Below are 20,549 nucleotides of genomic sequence, written 5' to 3'. Positions count from 1 at the left end.
TTTTTCAATATCTATTTTATTATTGCCCTTTCCCACATCATGAAGTTCTATTTTGTTTTTTGAGCTCATACAGACCTAGGTTAATGTTTTGCTGATCAGTTCTATTTTTTGACTATAGAGTTTTTAAACATTGCAATGGAGATTTCACCTGTAAAAAGTTATAAGGCCTTTACTATTATGTGTTGTATGTATTATATGTGTACACTTGTGTTTTGTGTTATATGTTTGAATGTACGTATGTCCATATATCATATATGAGTGCTCATGAGAAAATGGATCCAGGGCTGGGGATGTGGCTCAAGCGGTAGTGCGCTCACCTAGCATGCATGCAGCCCGGGTTCGATCCTCAGCACCACATATAAACAAAGATGTTGTGTCCACCAAAAACTAAAAAAAAAATAAATAAATAATAATAAAAATTCTCTCTCCTCTCTCTTTAAAAAAAAAAAAATGGATCCAAATATCTTTTTTATTCATGTGATTTAAATGGTTTAATTTAAATTGGGTAAACAGCTGTTGAGGATTGTTTTAATATGTGAACAAAAAAGGAGGTTAACAGATCTGTTTACTTTCACCTTTCCTTTTCATTATATTTAATAATTCTCTTCAAGATAATGTAAATTGTTAAGAAAACTGTTTTCTTTTAGTGCCTTCTGGAATGTTACATGATTTTTTCTTTAGCCATTATTGCCAGAATTTCTATCTTCATCCCAGTGCTGGTGAAGACAAAGATAAAACCAATCACTGAACTGCTTGCAGAACTTGCCTGGACTATGTATCACCTGTATGCATTGTGAACTATCTGTTGGTGCAGTGACTTGTGGTACTGTTGGGGTATTTTTGCTGATGATGTCATCGGTGGTACAATTTTTCCAAAAGGAGCCTGGCTTGGTGTATCTTCCTCCCTTCTGCTTGTCATGATCGTTCAGCTAAAATTTGGGGGCCAACAGAGGTGAGGCAAAGAACCTCACCCTCCCGCTGGTACAAAAACCTCTCCACAGGTGTGGCTGTAGTCAGTGACGGGTAAGATTCAACTGCAATGGTACCAACCTAAGACAGGAGGCTGACGCCTTGAGGTCAGCTCATGCGATAACGGGTAAGTACCATATGTACTATTGGACAACCTAAGGCAGGCACGGTCCCTAAGCCACATGCTTGTTGTTTAAACAGAGAGGGGGAGATGTTGAAAGCCACAGCCGAAGGGGCCCCAGCAAACTTCCAGCTGCCGGCTGATGATTGACTCACAGCGGCCCCACCAACATCTAGCTGATTGGCTCCTCTGTGGTGATGCTCGTTGGAGATGTTCATTGAGCTGTTTCCCCACCCTTTCAGACTGCCAGCTAATGATTGGCTCCTCCTTGGTGATGCTCATTGGGCTGTTTCCTTGCCCTTTCAGACCACGGAGCTGCTCACTGAGGGACTTTTTTTGGCTCCGCCCACGCGACCCAGCCAATTGGCCTCAAGAGCAGGAGGATTGTGGGAGGTAGTGAGGCTAATGGTTGAAGGAGAGGCTTGTGGGAAGCCGGAGGTGGCAGTTGGGCTCTGAGGGTTTTTCCTGAGGAGCTGTTTTGTTTGGTTCTGAAAATAAAGTTCGTTTCTTTTGACAAGTGGCTCCTGAATTGTGCCCAGCCAGACTGCAGCAGCCTGGGGCTAAGATGAGAAGAAAGATACTGAATGAAGGAGGATACTGTAGTGGCAGTTACACAGCTATTTACAATCACCTACGTTCATCAAACTGTACATTTGTATGTATTACTTTAACTTAAAAATGAAGACTTTAAAAAGTCTGAAATAATTCAAATATACACTCACTCCCAATTTTACTCTCAGAGTTCAAAGATCCCAAAAATGCTATAAGGTCCAAGAATATAAGTTAAGAATCACTACTATATCCCTACATTATGTATAATACATACATACACACATATACATATGTATACACACTCAAGTTTATAAGACTAGGTAATCAAGAATATATTAAATTATATTAGAATACCTAAAATCAGTATTTTAATGCTTAATGAAACTAATAATCAGCTTCTAGAAAAACCTGCTGCTGATGTAAAACTGGTTTATCAAAGAAATTGGATATTCAAGTATTTACCTTCTCCCACCAAAACAAATGCTTTAAAATAAGTTCAAAATACCCATTAACTCTACATCAAAAAGTTTATTTCTCAAAGAGTCAAAGCCCTAAAAAGAAATTCACACTTAAAGGTCATGGGTGAGCTTAAAGATATCTATGAATTTCTTAAAATCATCAGCATTATTTTGTGTCTATGTATTTAAAGGCATTTTTCTGAGGACAGAAACAAAGTTCCCTGGCATTCCTCAAATGTCCAGAGATCCTTAACACTAAAAAGTTACAAAATTTAAAAACCAGCAATAAAAATCTGTTGTTTGTTCATGTGAACAAACATCTTCTTCAACACCTGTTAACTCTGAATTCAAATCTCTTATTGCTGTGGTTGCTCTTCAATTCCACTGCAGATGTTAATGAACATATATCTCCAAATTATCATATAATCTGTAACTGTACATACCACCAATGCAAAAGAGATAACTCTTAGTAGCAGTCAGTTTTCAACAAGCCAAGAGAACTGTTCAGAAGAAGCATATAATGTGCCAATTCTAAACAACACAGCAATTCAACTTTGTATGAAATTATTTATATTAAACCTCCATTAGGAAAAGCAGCAGGTTTGCTATTGTCTCTGTAATAGACATAAAAAAGATCTGTTGAAAAACCAACTAAAATAATTAGACTTGAGTTAAAACTGTCAAAGCTATACTGTTATTTTTAATCTGCTTTTATAAAACTGAATTCATTGTGAATGTTGAGGGATGCAACCTGTGTGGCATAGCTATAGCAAACAAAGCACTGAACTACTTGTTTATCTTTTTAGATAGTTCACATATTTTTTTAAAAGGCTCAAATTAAGATGCTAAAACTAAAATTAAGTAAATCTAGTGGTATTTAGTGACCACACTACTACTTTAGTCAGTTTTGTGTGTTTTGTTTTGCTTTATTTTTGGCAGTAGTACCGGAGACCAAACACAGAAGCATTCTAACACTGCCCTTTTCTTTTTTTATTTAGTAACAGGATCTGGCCAAGTTTACCAAGACTCACCTTGAATTTAGGATCCTCCTGCCTTAACATCCCAAACTGTTGAGATTGCAGGCAAGTACCACACCTGGCTCATGATACTACTTATTTTTATATGGTTCTATAAATATTATTACACTAGTTACAGGAAGAAGCTATTACTAAAACAGTGTATAAAAATCATTTATAATAATGCTTCCAAGCTTTCAGTAAATAAGCTATTTTCCCCCAGTCCATCACAGACCAATACTTCAGTTAATTTTGTTTTAAATCATTTATTAGAAAAGTAAAAATTTTTAAAGAAACAGTGTGCAACGGTCACACTAGGCTATTACAGCAGTATGAAACTGCTATGAAAGCTTCTAATGACTCAATTTCAATCCTATGCTTACCTTGCAGACCAGCATTCACAAACCATAACCCACACACTGAATACCACAAAACCTGCAACATTAGTAAGTAAATAATTCTTTCTTATCTTAATTTATGTCACAAATATGAAATTTCTCAAATACACCATTATCAATAGACGGGAACATCAAATTGTTTTTACTACCAAGCTCATGTTTTTCTCTCTGACCTTTATTTGGGGGGAGGGTGCGGGAGGGTAACTGATTACTGAACCCAGGGATGCTCTACACTGAGCTATACCCACAGCCCTTTCATATTTTTTTTAGACAGTCTCATTAAGTTGTGCCCAGGCTGGCCCAGAACTTGAGATCCTCCTGCCACAGCCTCCTGAAGAACTGAAATTAATATTTCTGCATTTCTATGAGATGACAGGCATACTCCTCTCCACAGGGTAAGACCATTATTTCCTTAGCTCTAATACTATTTTTTAAATAATTTTTAAATTGGTGATGGTCCTTCACTTTATTTATTAATTTATTTTTATGTGGTACTGAGAATCAAACCCAGTGCCTCACACAGACTAGGCAAGTGCGCTACCACTAAACCACAACCCTAGCCTAGCTCTAATACTATTTTAAATTTTTAATTTATAAGGAGTAAAAACAATTTTATTTCTGCAGTAGAGCATCCCTTTGAATTACCAGCTAAGACAAAGAGTAAAATATTCATCCAGGAAGTAGCCCAGCTGAAAGCCTAGCATTCAAGTCTCTAAGCACTATCCTCCCTTTGTTGTCTAGAACACAGTAATTCTAGAAATTCTTATTTATTTGTGAAAATAATGTTTGAGTACAAGAAAAATCTTTAGCTAAAAGCTTTAAAAATAAAATCTTCTGACTATCTATACAACTGTGCCCCCTGGTCCATAAATACAGTAAAAACTAGTAGCAAAGTTAAGAAACTGGATACCAGAATACAAAATAAAGCCTGAGTGACAGCTCTGTGGCTTAAGAATACCTTATCTATCCTAGCCTCACCTCCTTCCTATAGAATAAAGCAGACAATATCTATCTCTTAGCACTGTTGCACAGATTAAAACCTAATAAACCCAAAGTATCTTGCATACAATGCCTAAGTCTTCAGTAAATATTAACTGCCACCATAATAACTGCTATTATTACAACAAACAGTGCACCTATTCTCATTCACTATCTATTCATTTGCCCATCCAATAAATATTTTAAAAGTGACTAAAATATGCCAAGTACTTTCAGGATACTGATATGTGGGGTACTAACTGGAACATTTACTATCCATTCCTCAGAGATTTTCAGCCTACTAAAATGTAAATTACAACACTGAAAATCAATCACCTTGGACTGGGGTTGTGGCTCTGTGGTAGAGTGCTCACCTGGCACGTGGTTCAATCCTCGGCACCAAATCAAAATTTAAAAATATTTTTTAAAAAAAAATTTTTAAAAAGCAATCACCTATCCTGGAATGGTGGTGCACCCCTGTAATCCCAGCAACTTGGAAGGCTGAAGCAGGAAGATTGCGAGTTTAAAGCCAGCCTCAGCAAAGCCAAGCACTAAGCAACTCAGTGAGACCCTGTCTCTAAACACAAAATAGGACTGGAGATGTGGCTCAGTGGTATAGTGCCCGAGTTCAAACCCTGGTACAATGCCCTCCCGCTCCTCGAAAAAAGGGAAAAAAAAGTCAATCACCTAACACAAAATTATCCTAGAGTTATCTCTCATAACAATCTTATAAAGACTAATGCCAGAAAGTGTCAGAACAAGATTTTTTAAATCTGCATTAAAAAAAAAAGTCAAGAATAGAATTAAACTGGGATGGGCTATATATAGCTCAGTGGCAGAGCACTTGCCTAGCATGTGTGATGAGGCAGTGGTTTGATCCTTAGCACCACATAAAAATAAGCAAAATAATTAAATTAAAAAATGATAAAGAATACCAACTAAACTGATTTACTCAAAATATTCTATATGGATGTGTATATAATTTCCCTTTAAAAGATCATTATCTCGAAAGAAAGGGCAAGGTCCATTCCAAGATCCTCTTTTTATTTCTTTTTGAAATAAAAATTAAAGCCCAAACTGCACCAGTTGCTGGCTAGATGAAGAAGGGGTCAGACAGGATACACAATTCATAGTTGGTTTTACTCCAGTTTTATAGCTTCTGGGAGGTAAGGCCCATAGCATGAATTTCTCACATCAATCATCGTCAGAGAATAGCTATTACTATAGAAAAATTTTATTCTCAAAGAAAATGTAATACCACAAAATCTCCCCTTAGCATATTCTGTAAAGCCAATATCTAGACTTTCATTTAATTCTGGCTTCTTTTTTTGACTGATTTGTGAACTTGGCAGTTTTCTTATTTGGTTAAGCCTAGATCATTTTTTCTAATACTGAACAAAGAAGGTAGTTTTTGCCAAAATGTAAATTCAAAAAGCAGAAAACTGCATTAGTCTTAAATTAACACATTTTATGGCTCAAGTGGGATAGGGGTTCCATTTCATAACTGGCTGAGTCAAATAATAAATTGGATTTAAATCACTGCTGCTAAGTTTTGATGTGAAAGAAATTAAAGTAACTTTAATAGGAGAAAAAAAAAAGACATGGGACTAGGTACAATGCTCCAGTATGCTTAATCAATATCACTTCTATATTATTTCATTTGGAAAGAACACATTTCATTATTATTTTCTTGAACCTAATGATCACTGATGCTTCTCATTTTTAAAGTTTAATCAACTAATAATTGTTGGGAAAAGAGGGAGAAGGGAAACATAGTTTCAAGAAATTCAAAAATGGGCTGGGGATGTGTTTCAAGTGGTAGCACGCTCGCCTGGCATGCGTGTGGCCCAGGTTCGATCCTCAGCACCACATACAAACAAAGATGTTGTGCTCGCCAAAAACTAAAAAATAAATATTAAAAAAAAAAATTCTCTCTCTCTTTAAAAAAAAAAGAAATTCAAAAGAACACTACTTGTCTCATAAAAATTCAACTTAGGAAAAATATAATGATGCAATTAAATGTACAAATACACAATCACAATTTAAAGTTAACTGCTAAAGATGTTTAAGTTTCCATGTTTATTATCTACACACACACACACACACACACACACATACACACACAAAAGAAAACCAACCTACAAATTTTTCTCTCCAAAAAAAAAATCGTAACTGCTATAAATTATGTATTTCCTAACACATTTGATTTTATCATATCCAGGAGCACTGACAACTGCTTAAACAGAAAACCTTTAGGTGATTTGGAGGCCTTTTAAGCAGGCAGAATTTGCTAAAATAGATTGGGGGGGGGCTAAAAAAGAATAACTATGGGCCGTTGTAGTGTACACCTGTAATTTCCAAGTTGCTCGGGAGGCTGAAGTAGGAGAATCCCAAGTTTGAGGCCAGCCTTGGCAATTTAGCAAGATCCTAAATACAAAAAAAAAATTTAAAAGGGTGAGAGTACAGCTCAGTGATAAAGGGTCCTGAATTCAATCCCCAGTTCCACAATAAATAAATAAATAAATTCATACTTAACATGCATAAACAAACTGTGACTGAGAAGAGGTAGCTGGAAAACAGGGATGACCGTAAGAGTTTCTTGTCTTTTGTATTTTGATTTGTGTAGTATGTGCCCATTATTGCCCAGTGTATTGTCTTTATAATTAAAGACAGACTTAATAGATTAAAAGGGCTTCTACTTTCCAGTATTAAAACTGTTTATAGCCAGGCATGGTGGTGCATGCCTGTAAACCCTGCCAGCCTCAGCAACTTAGTGAAGCCCTAAGGAACTCAGCAACATCCTAGCTCTAAATAAAATACTTAAAAAGGGATGTGTCTCAGTGGTTAAGCGCCTCTGGGTTCAAAAACAAAAACAAAGGACACTATATAGTAAGTCCATAAGGTCTATTCATCTTTCTGGTCAAAAAAATCCTTCAGAATGTATACTTAAGGTTATACATTTCTGTATAAAATATAAAATGGCGGGGGTCCTCCAAAAGGAAAATATGATATTTTCCTTGAGTTTAATTGTTTGAAAGGCTACCAGTAAACCAGACTTAAAAATAATGGCTACAGGGGTTGAGGCTGGGGCTCAGCAGTAGCACTCTTGCCTGGCATGTGTGAGGCACTGGATTCAATTCTCAGCATCATATGTAAATAAATAAAGGTCTATCAACAACTAAAACAATATTTTTTTTAAAAATAGTGCCTATAATTCCTAAATTGATGGCTGAAAACACCTAGAATATCAGGCAATAACACTTGGTTTTATTTTGTGTAGAATGCTGATTTTCCAAAGAGTTTTTGAGATTTAGGGCTACAGCTATTCCTATTGGATAATTTATTCAGTAGTATTGTGTGTGATGGTTAAGTACAAAATCAAGCCTATAAGGCCAGTTACATAAGGCTTTTGCAATAGTTAAGGAGAGCTAGAAAAGAATAGCACAGACAATACAATGATAAGAACAAAAAAAAGTGATCTTAGGAGAATCTAAGTAAAACCTCAAGGAACAATCAAAGATGAAGCCAGAAGCTTGAGACTTTTCCAGATAGGGGTAACACTAAGAAAAAGGAAATATTTACTGAATTAAATCACTACAATAAGCATACAAACATGCACACTTAATTTTAAAATGAAGACTTTCTAGTCTATGTATTTGTTAAGCACAGGAAAAACACCAGAAAGATAAACCACCAAATCATAATGGTGCTACCCAATTTCATGTTAAAAGCTTTAAAACTTTCTTCCTTATGGATTTTTGTGGTTTCCCTAAGTTTTCTTGCAATACAGATGTACATTTTTCTTTCTAAAAATTTATTTAGCATATATGTATTGTGTCAAAGGCAAACATTTGCATTTACATCAAATGAAACTAGTTGTGGACAGGGATAGAATTATACAAAGTATAGGGTAGAAAATTTTTATATAATCATCAAGATACCTGTATACCTGTGCCATTTAGGGACTAGTTTATTTTTTATTTTGGGATAAAACAAGATTTTTTAAAGTTTATCAAAAATAAAGGTGATGAAAAAAAAAAACAGGTGATGTTCAGTCTCAAGAGTAAAAAAAATAATTCATTATTTTCACTAAGTTAATACTAAGTTACCACTACTTTTCTGAATCACATTTTTTTTCTTGTATGCTTGGGCTTGATACCAATATTAACAAAAATACAGCACACTACTCCAATATATTCAGGTATCCATTTCAGCCTTTTCAGTTTTGATTAAACAGTATGGTTTACCATCAAATAGATGGGTATGTATGTTACACTGTACTCTGGGACTCAATCTGCACCGAGTATAACACTTTATAGAATGATCTTCTAAAAGTAATTTACAGGAAAAAAAACTAAAGCTATCTTCCCTTGAAACTGTATCTCATACCTTTCCTAATAAAATAATACGCAAGTATGATAGATTAAATATTTTACCAAAACAAAATTATGAGTTAATTTTGAATTGAAAGCAAATGCACCCAAATTTTCATGTAAATGCTAAAATCAGAAGCTTTCATCCAAGAAAGCTTGGCAGACACAATAAAAAGTGAGAAATATGACCAGATTTAAGAAACCTAAATTTAGAAAATATATGTTCTGACCAAACAAGGAACACTGGATTATTTGTGTTCAACTTAGCTTCCATTTCTCTCATTTTGACATTAATCAAGTCGCATAAATCTGTTTATCAGAGTTTCCTCAATGGTTCTTTACATCAGAGCTCTTATGACATCAATGCTATGTCTTGATTTATGATGGTTCTACTTATAAATATTTGATTGTACAATGGTGTAAAAAAAAGTGATAGCAGTTTGGTTTCAAACTTCTAATTTTTATCTTTTCACAAGTTAGAGATATGTGGTGAGACACTTTCTCACGATGCTGGGTAGCAGCAGTGAGCCCTACTGCCAGTCAGCCAGGAAGCCAGCCATGAGAGCATAAACAAATAGGCTACAGTATGCTATGTTGCTAATCCAAATGTTCAGTAGAATGGGTGTTAACTAAATGAAATTTTGGTTTAACATATTTTCAACTTACAATGGGTTTACCAGGAGATAATACCCTTGTAAGTCAAGAAGCATTTTATAGGGGCTGGGGATGTGGCTCAAGCGGTAGCGCGCTCGCCTAGCTTGCGTGCAGCCCGGGTTCGATCCTCAGCAGCACCACATACCAACAAAGATGTTGTGTCCGCCGAGAACTAAGAAAAAATAAATAAATGTTAAAATTCTCTCTCTCTGTCCCCCTCTCTCTCTCACTCTCTCTTTAAAAAAAAAAAAAAAAAAAGAAGCATTTTATAAAGTATCTGTTACATAAAAATAAACATCAAGTCCTTAAAATGTATCAAACAGGTGAAATAATAGAAGAAAAATGAATCAAGGATAACAAGACGTGATCTGAATTCAAGCTCTAGGATAGGCTGTATTATGTCTTTGAAAAGCACTCAGCTTCTGTAAGAGGATGAATCATATGTGTAATCCAAATAATACTAGTCCTATCAGTTAATGGAGGTATACCAAGATACAATAATATATGTCAAATGCCTTTTTCCTTTATAAAATAGTTATTATTTACAAGTAATAACATCTTCCTTGTCTGAGCAAATAATAAAACTAAGCAGTCAAGACGTCAGGCTGTGTACTTAATTTAATCCTCATTCAAGAGTGTACTTACTCTAAGGTTAGAAATAATCCTAACAAGAATGCTTAACTGGTTTTTCATCTATAGTAAATAAAAAGCTAGAAGTCAAGGGCATAAGAGATAAATTTAAAAAACAAAAAGCACCCAACCTAAACTCAATGACATAGGACATTCATTATATAAATACAAAGACTAGAACTACCCTCTGGAATTTTTTCTTCTTTTTTAATTTTTATTGCATTATAGTTACACATAATATTGAGGTTCATTTTGACATATTCATAAAGGCATATGATATAGTTTTCTCCATGTTAATTACCAAGATGACCTTCTTCCTTCTCTTCCTCCCGACCCCTGATCACCACCTCTACTGGTCTTCCTTCTATTTCATTATTTTTTAATCAATGCATTACAATTATCTATAAAACTGGAATTCACTTTAATACATCATACCTGCTCCTAGTATAATTTGGTCAACTTTACTACCCAGTTTCTCTCCTTCCCTCCGGCCCCTCCTGCCTCCCCTTTGGTCCACCCTATTTTTGAGAAATACTGTCCAATATGGGTTGATAATTTACATTCTTAATGATTATACTAAGTCACAAATAAGTGAGATTATGTTCAATATTCTCCACCTATAATGGTAGAAAATTACATAATATACATCAGAAGGATTTATAATTAAAATGGTTAAAATGTAAAAGCTTTAGTGTTTGAAAGACTTTCAAGTTATCTGACTGAAAAATTCATATGTGAAATAACCTATTTATTCTCCACTAAAGCCAGATTAAAAATACTGTTAAACATTCTTGTGCAGGGTCTTATAAATACTGGGTGCTCAATTAACATGAGTGATTTTCTTGAAGATGAAAGTCCAACGAATAAAAAGATGAAATATGAACAAAGCTCATAAAACTAACTAGTTTCTGAATATTCTCAATTGTGTGCTCCTTTCTAACCAATATTCTATTAACCTTATTATCCTACAAAGGACTTACTCAATTTGCTCTCATGATTAATTTTCAATAAAACTACCACAACAGAATTATATTAATTCATTCAGTGTTTGGATGCCTCCTATATGTCAGGCACTGTTCTAGACACTTGGAAGTACTGCACTGAACACACCTGAAACAGATTCTGCTCTCAATAAGCTGATATTCTACTATGAGGAAACAAACAAGCAACAAGTAAATGAGAGGTTCAGAAAATAACAAGGGCTCAAATGAGAGGACATGAGTTGATAACTAAATGACAACAGAGATATATGTAACTCAGGCTTTCCCATTAATTAATATACTTGACCTTATTTACAAAACCACAGGAAGAGAAACTAACAATAAGCTAACAATATACTAAAAAGGAAAATAAAACTTAAAAGGTGATAATTTTTTTTATTCATGACAGACTTTTTTTTACTTGCAAAATAAAAAGTGTTTACAAACAATAAAATCTGTTACTGGGTACCACATGATAAATGAGAGAATGAACAATCGCAACAAAAGAACTCCAACAATCTCTTTGTGCTTGACAGCAGGACTATTCAATCTGTTTTCCAGAAATATTCCATCATCAAACCTATCATTTTAAAAGGTAACAATTTTTAATGGCAATGGGTTTTTAGCACTGGAAAGATAGAGGATACAAATGTTTTACACCTCAGCCTACAAAAGAGTTATTATCATTCAACTGAAAAAGTAACTGACATGTCTGATCACATAAAAAGATGAATACATGCTGCTATCAATTATAAAAAGTTCAATGAAAGGAAGTCAATATGGACCAGACCAAGTGTTTCTCAAACAATACTCCACATATAATCTGATTCAGGTCGAGAGAGGAGGTTGAGAATTTATGATATTTTTTGTCTGCATTTCTAACAACCTCTCAGGTCAGGCCAATGCTGTTCTGCATCTTACTGGTGCATGGACCACACTTAGGAGTAGAGAGGAGCTAATGAACTGAAAAAGGGTAAGATTCAAATTGTTTTGAGAAAGTAAGTGGGTTTTACATGGAAAGTTCAACAGGAAGGAGCTTGATCTTGTCTACAAAGAGAGGACACTTAACTAAAATAAAAATCCACTCTTCTATTCCACAACACTATACCAAACACGAGACCCTTTCAGGAGACAATAAGAGACACAACAAGTCTACTGGAATGAAAAACTGTGAGTGATACTATTCTAATTTATTATAGTAGAAAGAACAGAAGTCTAGCCACCAAAGGTAAAAGAGGTGTAGAACACTGGGTCTCCTCATATACTACTGGGGACAAATGTGAAGTGGTACAACTGCTTAGGAAAATAATATGACACTACCAAGTAAAGTAAAGCTAACAAGAAACATCCTAAAACTTAACAATCATGATATGAAATAGACATATCTCAAGACTCAAAACATGAGAAAGAGAAACTATACAACTCAATTCATATTTTATTCATTTATTTATATTAATAGTCAAAACTTAATTTGTTTAGAAATAATCTGGTGAAGTTGTAAAGAAATCAAAGAAAGCTCACAATGGTGATTCACATAAAGTGAAGAGAAAGGAGAGGAAGAGATGAAAAGGGGACAAAAAGGGATTCAAAGATACTCTCAATGTTATATTTTCCAAGTTGAAAATTAGTTAGCAATGTTTATTTGTAAGTATTTAAATTACATAATATAAACACTATTTTGCCTATCTGATATTTTTATGTCATTGACAGCTCTTTTGCTAACGTTATCATTGATCTTTTTTTTAAATTAATTCAGGGAACTGGTGATGGCAGATTCTACTAACAATGAAATGAAAAGAATAAAACATTACAAATACAGATGGCTCTTTGACTTCAATAGAAGTGCTTAGCACTTAGAAGAATGTTCTAAAATATTTGCTGAATAAATTACCTCCAATAAATAGATTCATGCCACATACTTGTTGCCTTTTTCAACTCAGGAAACTAAATAATTCAAAGGATTATTTTGAAGCATAAGCAAATTTATTAAGAAATAAGTTCCTAAGAAATGACTTAAACATTTCCCTAGTGAATAAGTGGTATTTACTTTTGCAGGTATAATTCAAGTCCACCCAATAATTTGCAGTCTCTAAAGACATGTCATTTAGGGGCTGGGGTTGTAGCTCAGTGGCAGAGCACTTGCCTAGCATGTGAAGGCGCTGGGTTTGATTCTCAGCACCGCATATAAATAAATGAATAAAATAAAGGTTCATCAACATCTAAAAAAATTTTTTTAAATGTCATTTATTCCAGAACATGCATCTCTCCTCCAATAAGCAGTGAAAGCCCAAGATATCAGTAAGTAGAAAATATATTATTCAAAATATTATGGAAATGAAGAAACATTCCAAAGTAATCCTTTTGCCTGCATCTTTCAAACTCTGCCCTCCAAAGACACTGAACTCAATGATAACCACAACTAACTAGTTTAAGTGATTAGTGAAGATCACTGTTTTTCACTTAATCCAAACAAGAACCCTGTCATAGATAGTTCTCATCCCCACTTGACAAATGAAGAAAGTGAGGCCTAGGAAAGTTAACCTTGCCAAGGTCCCAGAGCTAGTGGATGACAGAAATGAGAAGACTGAATGAACTCTCAAAACCAGGTCACCTTTTTTAAACCAGTTTACTTATGTCAGTTCAAAATTTCAGCTGTATGCTGGATCGAAATTATCAGTAATTTCCTCAAACATAGCCCCTGAAATTACATCTTGCACATGAATTTAAAAACCCTTCCTTATTATAAATGTCTAAGGTCCTCACTAATAGAAAATAACAAACCTTTAAAAACATGAAAGTTACCTAATACAGAGGGATCCAAGAGAGGAAGTTTCTTTTTAAGAAAATCAGGAAGAATGTTTTTAAAGCTAAAAAGTCCTACAAATGCACTTTTGCTGAAACAATAGAAATAAAATTTCATGATTCTAGATCTGTCCAATCCCTTAGCCAAGATTTCCATAAATGTCCTAGTTCATAAATCCTAACGACTAAAATACATTTTAGGCTATTCTGAGGCATTTTATATAGTTCATAATTAACACCACTAAAGACTTCATTCTGATTATTCGGTTTCAGGTAAGTGCTGAACTACACTAGAGTGACTACAAGGTAAATCTCTTGAGAAGCTACAGGTGTCAGAAGCCCAGGCAAGGAAACAATGTTGTTTCCCTCACTCTCCCCTTTTCAAAGCCCTAAACTAGGGTCTTAAATCTTTCTCCACACCTTCCGTCAACTGCTGGCACCCAGAAGCCTTTTTTTCCAAATCTTCTCTCCCAGACATCTCAAAACAAGACCAAGTATGTGTCACACACATACACCCTCACACTTCTTATCTGTCCCCAACTGCCCCATCAGAAGCCAGAGATGGCTGTACTGTCTCCCGAGCAAAAAGTGGAAAGGAAAGAGCAGGGAACTAGGGGAAAATCTGGGACCGGCCTCATGAAACCCAAAGGGAAGCCAGCGAGGACAGGGCGAGCGGAATCAGGCTGGGAACTGTGCTCCGCACGTGGGCCTGTGGTGACAGAAGTCCACTTACCAAGCCATCTATCTGTACTTGCTTCACGGCCGAATCTCCAGGGCCGCCTTTGCCTTTGCCCTTCCCTACCACGCCGGTGGTGGAGCTGGAAGAGGTGGCGGTAGAGCCGGCGCCTTCCTTACGGGACGCCATCTTTCCAGCCAGACAGGAAGAAAGAGAAACGTGAGTTGCCGGAAACGGAAGTACAGACCTTTCGTGACGTTATTTGCAATTTGCAGTTGAGGGGCGGAACCAGTGAGAGGCCAGGATGGAGCCACGCCTTCCCTCTCTTTGGCGTCCAGACCTCCGTTCGCGGAGGACTCTTGTGCGCATGCGCACTGCCGATCTTCCTCTCGTCTTTTTCTCAATGAGGAAAGTAGGGCGTTCTGTGTTTGGTTTTGTTTGGTTTGTTTTGGTTTTGCGGTACTGCCGATTGAATCCAGAGCCTCGCACTTGCAGCGCAAGCATTCTACCGCTCAACTACTTCCCCAGCTCTTATTTTTTTTTTTTTTAATTTTGAGACTGGGTCTCCCCAAATTGTCAAGGTTGGACTTGACCTTGTGATCCTTCAGCCTCAGCCTCTGGAGTTGCTGGAATTACAGGCTTGTGCCACCTTGCCCTGCTACACCTTTTTAAATGTTGAGTAGGTCTTAATTAGGCAGAAGGCCATAGTAAAATTATTGTTTGCATTTCTGTAGCATCTCTTATGTAAAAATGATTACAATCTGTTATTTATGCTGGGAATGTGGCTCAGTGGTAAAGCAGTTGCTTAGCATGCTCCAGGCCCTGGGTTCAACCCCACGCACCCAGAAAAATATGTAAATAAGGAATAAATTCCCATTCTTGACCTTCTGGGGGAAATTTATGATAGTCTTTTTTTTCTGGGTAATTATAATAATCTTTTTTCCTCCTGTTTGAGTTTTCTAAATTATTTTTGAAGGTCAAATCAAAAAAATTATAAAATTGCCTATTATAGTTTTAAGTGCATATTAGAAGAAATATTTAAGGTAGACATACAAGGACAGCTAAGGAACATATATGAAAGTAAAATTTCCACAGTTGAGTCAAACTAGTAAAATGACATGACACCAAACTGTAACAGTTATACTACCTAGAGAAGTCACTAAAAAGCTTTACAAAGAGATACACTAAAAATACCATGGATAGATTAATATAAACTATTAAAACATCTTAATTCCCAGGAATGCAAGAAAAAATACAAAAACAAAAGGAATTAATAGAAAAATGAATAAAATGGCAGACCTAAGCCCAAACATATCAAATTACATTAGTATAAATGTTCCTAATGTACCAATTAAAAGACTACAATTGGTAGAACATGACTTAATCATTAACTGTCTACAATAAGCTCTCTTCAAATCTGATGCTTTAAGCACATTGAAAATAAGATGATGAGAAAATATAGCAAGCAACCACAAGAAAGTGGATACAACAAAATTCAGACATAAGAAAATCACCAGAGGCAGAAGAAGACAATAATGATAAAATGGCGAATCTCCAAGAACACACAGCAGTTCTGAATGTGTACACCCCAACAACAACTGAGAATTTATGTGAAGAAAAAAACACAAAAAACAAAGCAGCACTGAAAGGATAAACAGACAAATCTGCAATAGCAGTTAGAGATGTTAACTCTCTTCTCCCAACAATTAATAGAACAACTAGAGAGAAAATCAGACTATAAGAAGCTCAACCAATACCATCCATCAAGATCTAATTGACAGTTGCAGAATACTTAAAATACAGAATGCACATTCTCTTCAAGTTTCCACGGAACATATACATCACATCCAGAACTATAACAAACTTTAACAAGTTTAAAACTCAATAAAGTGATATCTGAATTGAAATCATTCAGAGTATGTTCTCTAGCCACAACCAAGTAGATTCAAACAAGAAATCAAAGTATTAAGATAACAGGAAAATTTCCAAATACTTTAAAACTAAACAGTGCATTATCAATAATTCACAGATCAAAGAGGAGGCCCCAAGGGAAATTAAAATACAAACACACATCTCTCTCCCTCTCTCTCCATCTCTCCCACCCCGCCCCACACACACACACACACACACACACACACACACACACATATACACTAAACTAGATGAATATGGAAATATAAAATATCAAAATTTGTGGGACATAATCACAATAGTATTGAGAGGTAAATAGCTAAATGTGTATGCAGCAAGCAACCATTAATCAAAAGAAAGCATAAGTGGCCATATTCATATCAGATATAGCAAAATTAAGATAAAAGAAAATCAAGAAATATTTCAAGTCAATAATCTAAGTTCCCTTAGAATCCAAGGAGAGAAAGAGCAGAATAAATCTAAGATTTGCAGAAGAAAGGAAATAAGAAATTAAATCAGGATACTGAATATTCTGAATATATTTGATCACCTAACATGGTTGTTCACAACCATTAAATTACATTTCTGCTTCCCTCAGGAAGAGTTTAATACTGTAGGCATTAATTTCATTGTGGATATTCATTTCCTGGATAAAATAAATTCACAATGTATTCCCAACAATATGTTCTTCATAATATGTCACAGGATTTAAAGATTTTAGTGTCGTTCTATGTTGTTGGAAATGTTTCAAATTTAGTTAAAAGCAAAAAAAATGAAAAGATGCTGAGATCCTTCCAAAAAGAGCCCCACACACCCTGCCCATATGTGATAACCACATGGAAAAAGGAGGAGAGGATGGCCTGCCATACCTGTGTGGGAAAAAAGTGAACAAATAAACTGTCTACCCAGTTCTGTTTTGTGGTATCACTCCACCCACTAAGAAAACATGGCCCAGTGAATGCCAGGCTGTGACCTGTCTCCTCTTTAGAACCAGCCAATGTTACAACTGCTGCTTTCCCTCATTAAGCAATATCTTAAACCCCATTCAAGCCAATGAAATAAAATCAATCAAGACACCAAATATGAGCCAAACAATTTTTTAAATGTCACTTTATTCCTATACAGTACTCAGATGAGTCAGAGGATTTTTGTTTTTATTTCAATACACTTCTACTCAGGTATTACCTGCTTTCAGACCTCTGTGGAAGGCGTGGTTTCTTTGACCATCTGGCAGTCTTGGCCTGAACTGAGCAATGCGTTCAGCAATGGAGCAAAAAGACATGGAGCATTTCTGCTCAGGGCTCCCAGCCAACCTAGCATTAGACCAACTTAGCATCTGTTCCTGCCTTAGTCTGAAGAAACTTGATAGAAAGTAATATGACCTGTCTATTTTCTATACTTCCTGGAGGAAATTGTACATTCATGGCATAGAATAAAGTGGAGGGTACTCTCCAGTACATATCAGAAACAAAAGGAAGCAACTGAGAAACTGATGTGACTCCATTTTTGAGAAAACAGCCTCTACCTCAGAGCAAAGCCTGTCCAAGGAAGGGGGCGTGACCCTTGTTCTTGGAAAAACCCACAGAGCACTCCTAGGCACATACCCACCCTGCTGAGTTATTTGTCTGGAAATAACAGGAGAGATCTGCAGTGCCAGGTGTCCCTGACTCAGTTAGGCTAGGTAAGGACCCATAGCAACCCCCTAGCAACCACTAATCAGCATGAGTCAGGGAATATGCCTGGGATGACACCCCCCCCCAGCTTATGGTGGTTGATAACTGTTGGGAAACCACGTAGTTTAGCACGTACACCCTTCGTGGCCTAAATCAATCAATTAAAAGGAATCCCCCTCTTGTACTAACCAATCACCCCTACCCAACTTGTTCCCACGAGTGAATGTGCTAATCAATGTTAAGAGTTGTTGTTTGATTTTCCCGTGGTATGGAAAGATTTGCTGCATGATGTTGTGACACATAGAGTATTCCCCCCAAACCTATAAAATCTCACTGGACAAAGGACCGCTGCGTCAGGAACAGTTATGAGTCCAGGCTTGAGCTTGCAATAAAGACTCTTGTGAGATTGCATCGGATTCAGCTCCTGGAGATCTATTGGGGTCCCAGGAATCTGGCATTACATAACAAAGCACCATTATCAAATGAATACATTGTAACAAAACATTGTATAATGGGCAGACACACACACACACACACACACAGAGAGAGAGAGAGAGAGAGAGAGAGAGAGAGAGATTGTATAATGGCTCTATATTTTAATCTCTTCTGTGCAGATTATCTTCTGGTAAAGAAGCACAAAGATATTTTCTTCCTTCTTTCTCCTTCTCATTCTTTTTCTTCTTCTCTTTCCCCTCTTCCTTTTCCTCCTCAGCCTTCCCCTCTTCTGCTCCTCCCCCTTATTCTTCTATGTTTCTTTGAGCTAAAAAATCAGACTAATAGTTTATTATCTTCATCTGTTCTCTTAAAAAATCAATCTTATATGATTGTTATGGCATTTCCCAAAACATAAAATTAGCCACTTCTTTTTTAGGGAATCACGAGTAACCAGGTATAGGAATAATTAGGAACTCTACCTTCCAACAGTACTCATGTGAAAGGATCAAAAACTCTCAGTCTATTAAAATGGGTGAAAAAAAATCAATAACTTCCCATCTCTTGCCATTATAATTGATGAACTCGGTCTAGATATGAAAATTAAACATATGAGCTGAGTGTGGTGGCACATGCTTGTAATCCCAGCAACTTGGGAGACTGAGTCAGGAGTATTGCAACTTTGAGGCAATTTAGCATGGCCCTAAGCAACTTTAGCAAGACCCTGTCTCAAAATAAAAAATAAAAAGGATTGGGGATGTGGCTCAGTGGTTAAGCACCACTGGGTTCAATTCCAGTGCCAAAAAGAAGAAAGAGAAGGAGGAGCAAAAAAGAAAGAAAATTAAACATGGTAGCTTTCATTCACTCTTACATAATAACCTGAGATAAATTAAGAAAATAAACTTAAAAAGAGGAAGGGTTAGGCCAAGTGTGGTGGCAACACCTATAATCCCAACTACTCAGGAGGCTGACACAGTAGGATCACAAGTTCTGCACAACTCAATGAGATCTTGTCTCGGTAGAGCACTCATGAGGTCCTTGGTCGATCCCCAATATCTATCTACTCTCTCTTCTCTCTCTCTCTCTCTCTCTCTCTCTCTCTCTCTCTCACACACACACACACACACACACACACACACACACACACGGGTCTTTTTTGGCCCACAGTGTTAGAGGTTTTAGTCCATGCTTATTAGACCCTGTTGCTTTGAGCCATGGTAGGAACATGAGGCACAGGAGCCTGCTCAACTCATGATGACAAAGAATGAAAGGAGAGGAGAGGAGGGGGAAGAAAGGCTGGGGTCCCAGTCATCCCTTCAAGAGCACACCTTCTGTTGACCTAACTTCATTCACTAGGACCCAATACCTCAAAGTTCCACCACCTTCCAATACTGCCACATGTTGCTGACCAATTCTTTAACATTTTAGTCTTTGGGAGACACTTATTGAAACCATATCAAACATATAAATAGGGTGAACCTGAAGTTCAAGATCAAATCAATACACTTTTCATTTTGGCAAAAAAAAAAAATCATTTGACTTAAGACCCTAAACACTCAATGTTTTAGTCAAGTTGAAAAAATGCCTCTATGGCTGGAATTGTGGCTCAGTGTGAGGTGTGGGGTTTGATTCTCAGCACCACATGCAAATAAATAAATAAGTAAAGGTCTGTCAACAACTAAAAAAAGAAGAAAAAATGCCTCTGGGAAATAATTGAAAAAAGCTAATAACAACCATTCCTTCGGTGTCTCAATCTCTTCACTGTGTTGTCAGCGATTAAAAAAAAATGATGTATGTGTTAAATATCTTAAAATCAAGGTGTTCATGAAATAACTATATAATCAACATCGAAGACTTAGAAGGATTTTGCCTTGATTTGACAAAGATTCCATCAAGAATGCTTTGGACTTAAGTAACCAAAACCGA

At 36.1% G+C, this 20,549-nt stretch overlaps 1 protein-coding gene across 1 annotated transcript in view; it reads right to left on the bottom strand.

Annotated features, from left to right (window-relative positions):
* Window positions 1–14,835, bottom strand: part of Eif3h (eukaryotic translation initiation factor 3 subunit H) — a 97,057-nt gene extending 82,222 nt beyond the window's left edge. Inside the window, exon 1 of the mRNA XM_005316218.4 lies at window positions 14,665–14,835. Within this exon, the coding sequence (XP_005316275.1) occupies window positions 14,665–14,796 (132 nt within the window). The 5' untranslated portion in view covers window positions 14,797–14,835. The remainder of the gene's footprint in view (window positions 1–14,664) is intronic.
* Between the last annotated feature and the right edge of the window lie 5,714 nt (window positions 14,836–20,549).

This window comes from Ictidomys tridecemlineatus, chromosome 7, assembly GCF_052094955.1.
Source record: "Ictidomys tridecemlineatus isolate mIctTri1 chromosome 7, mIctTri1.hap1, whole genome shotgun sequence".
Classification (NCBI taxonomy): Eukaryota; Metazoa; Chordata; class Mammalia; order Rodentia; family Sciuridae; genus Ictidomys; species Ictidomys tridecemlineatus.
This window is presented reverse-complemented; position numbering and strand designations above follow the sequence as displayed.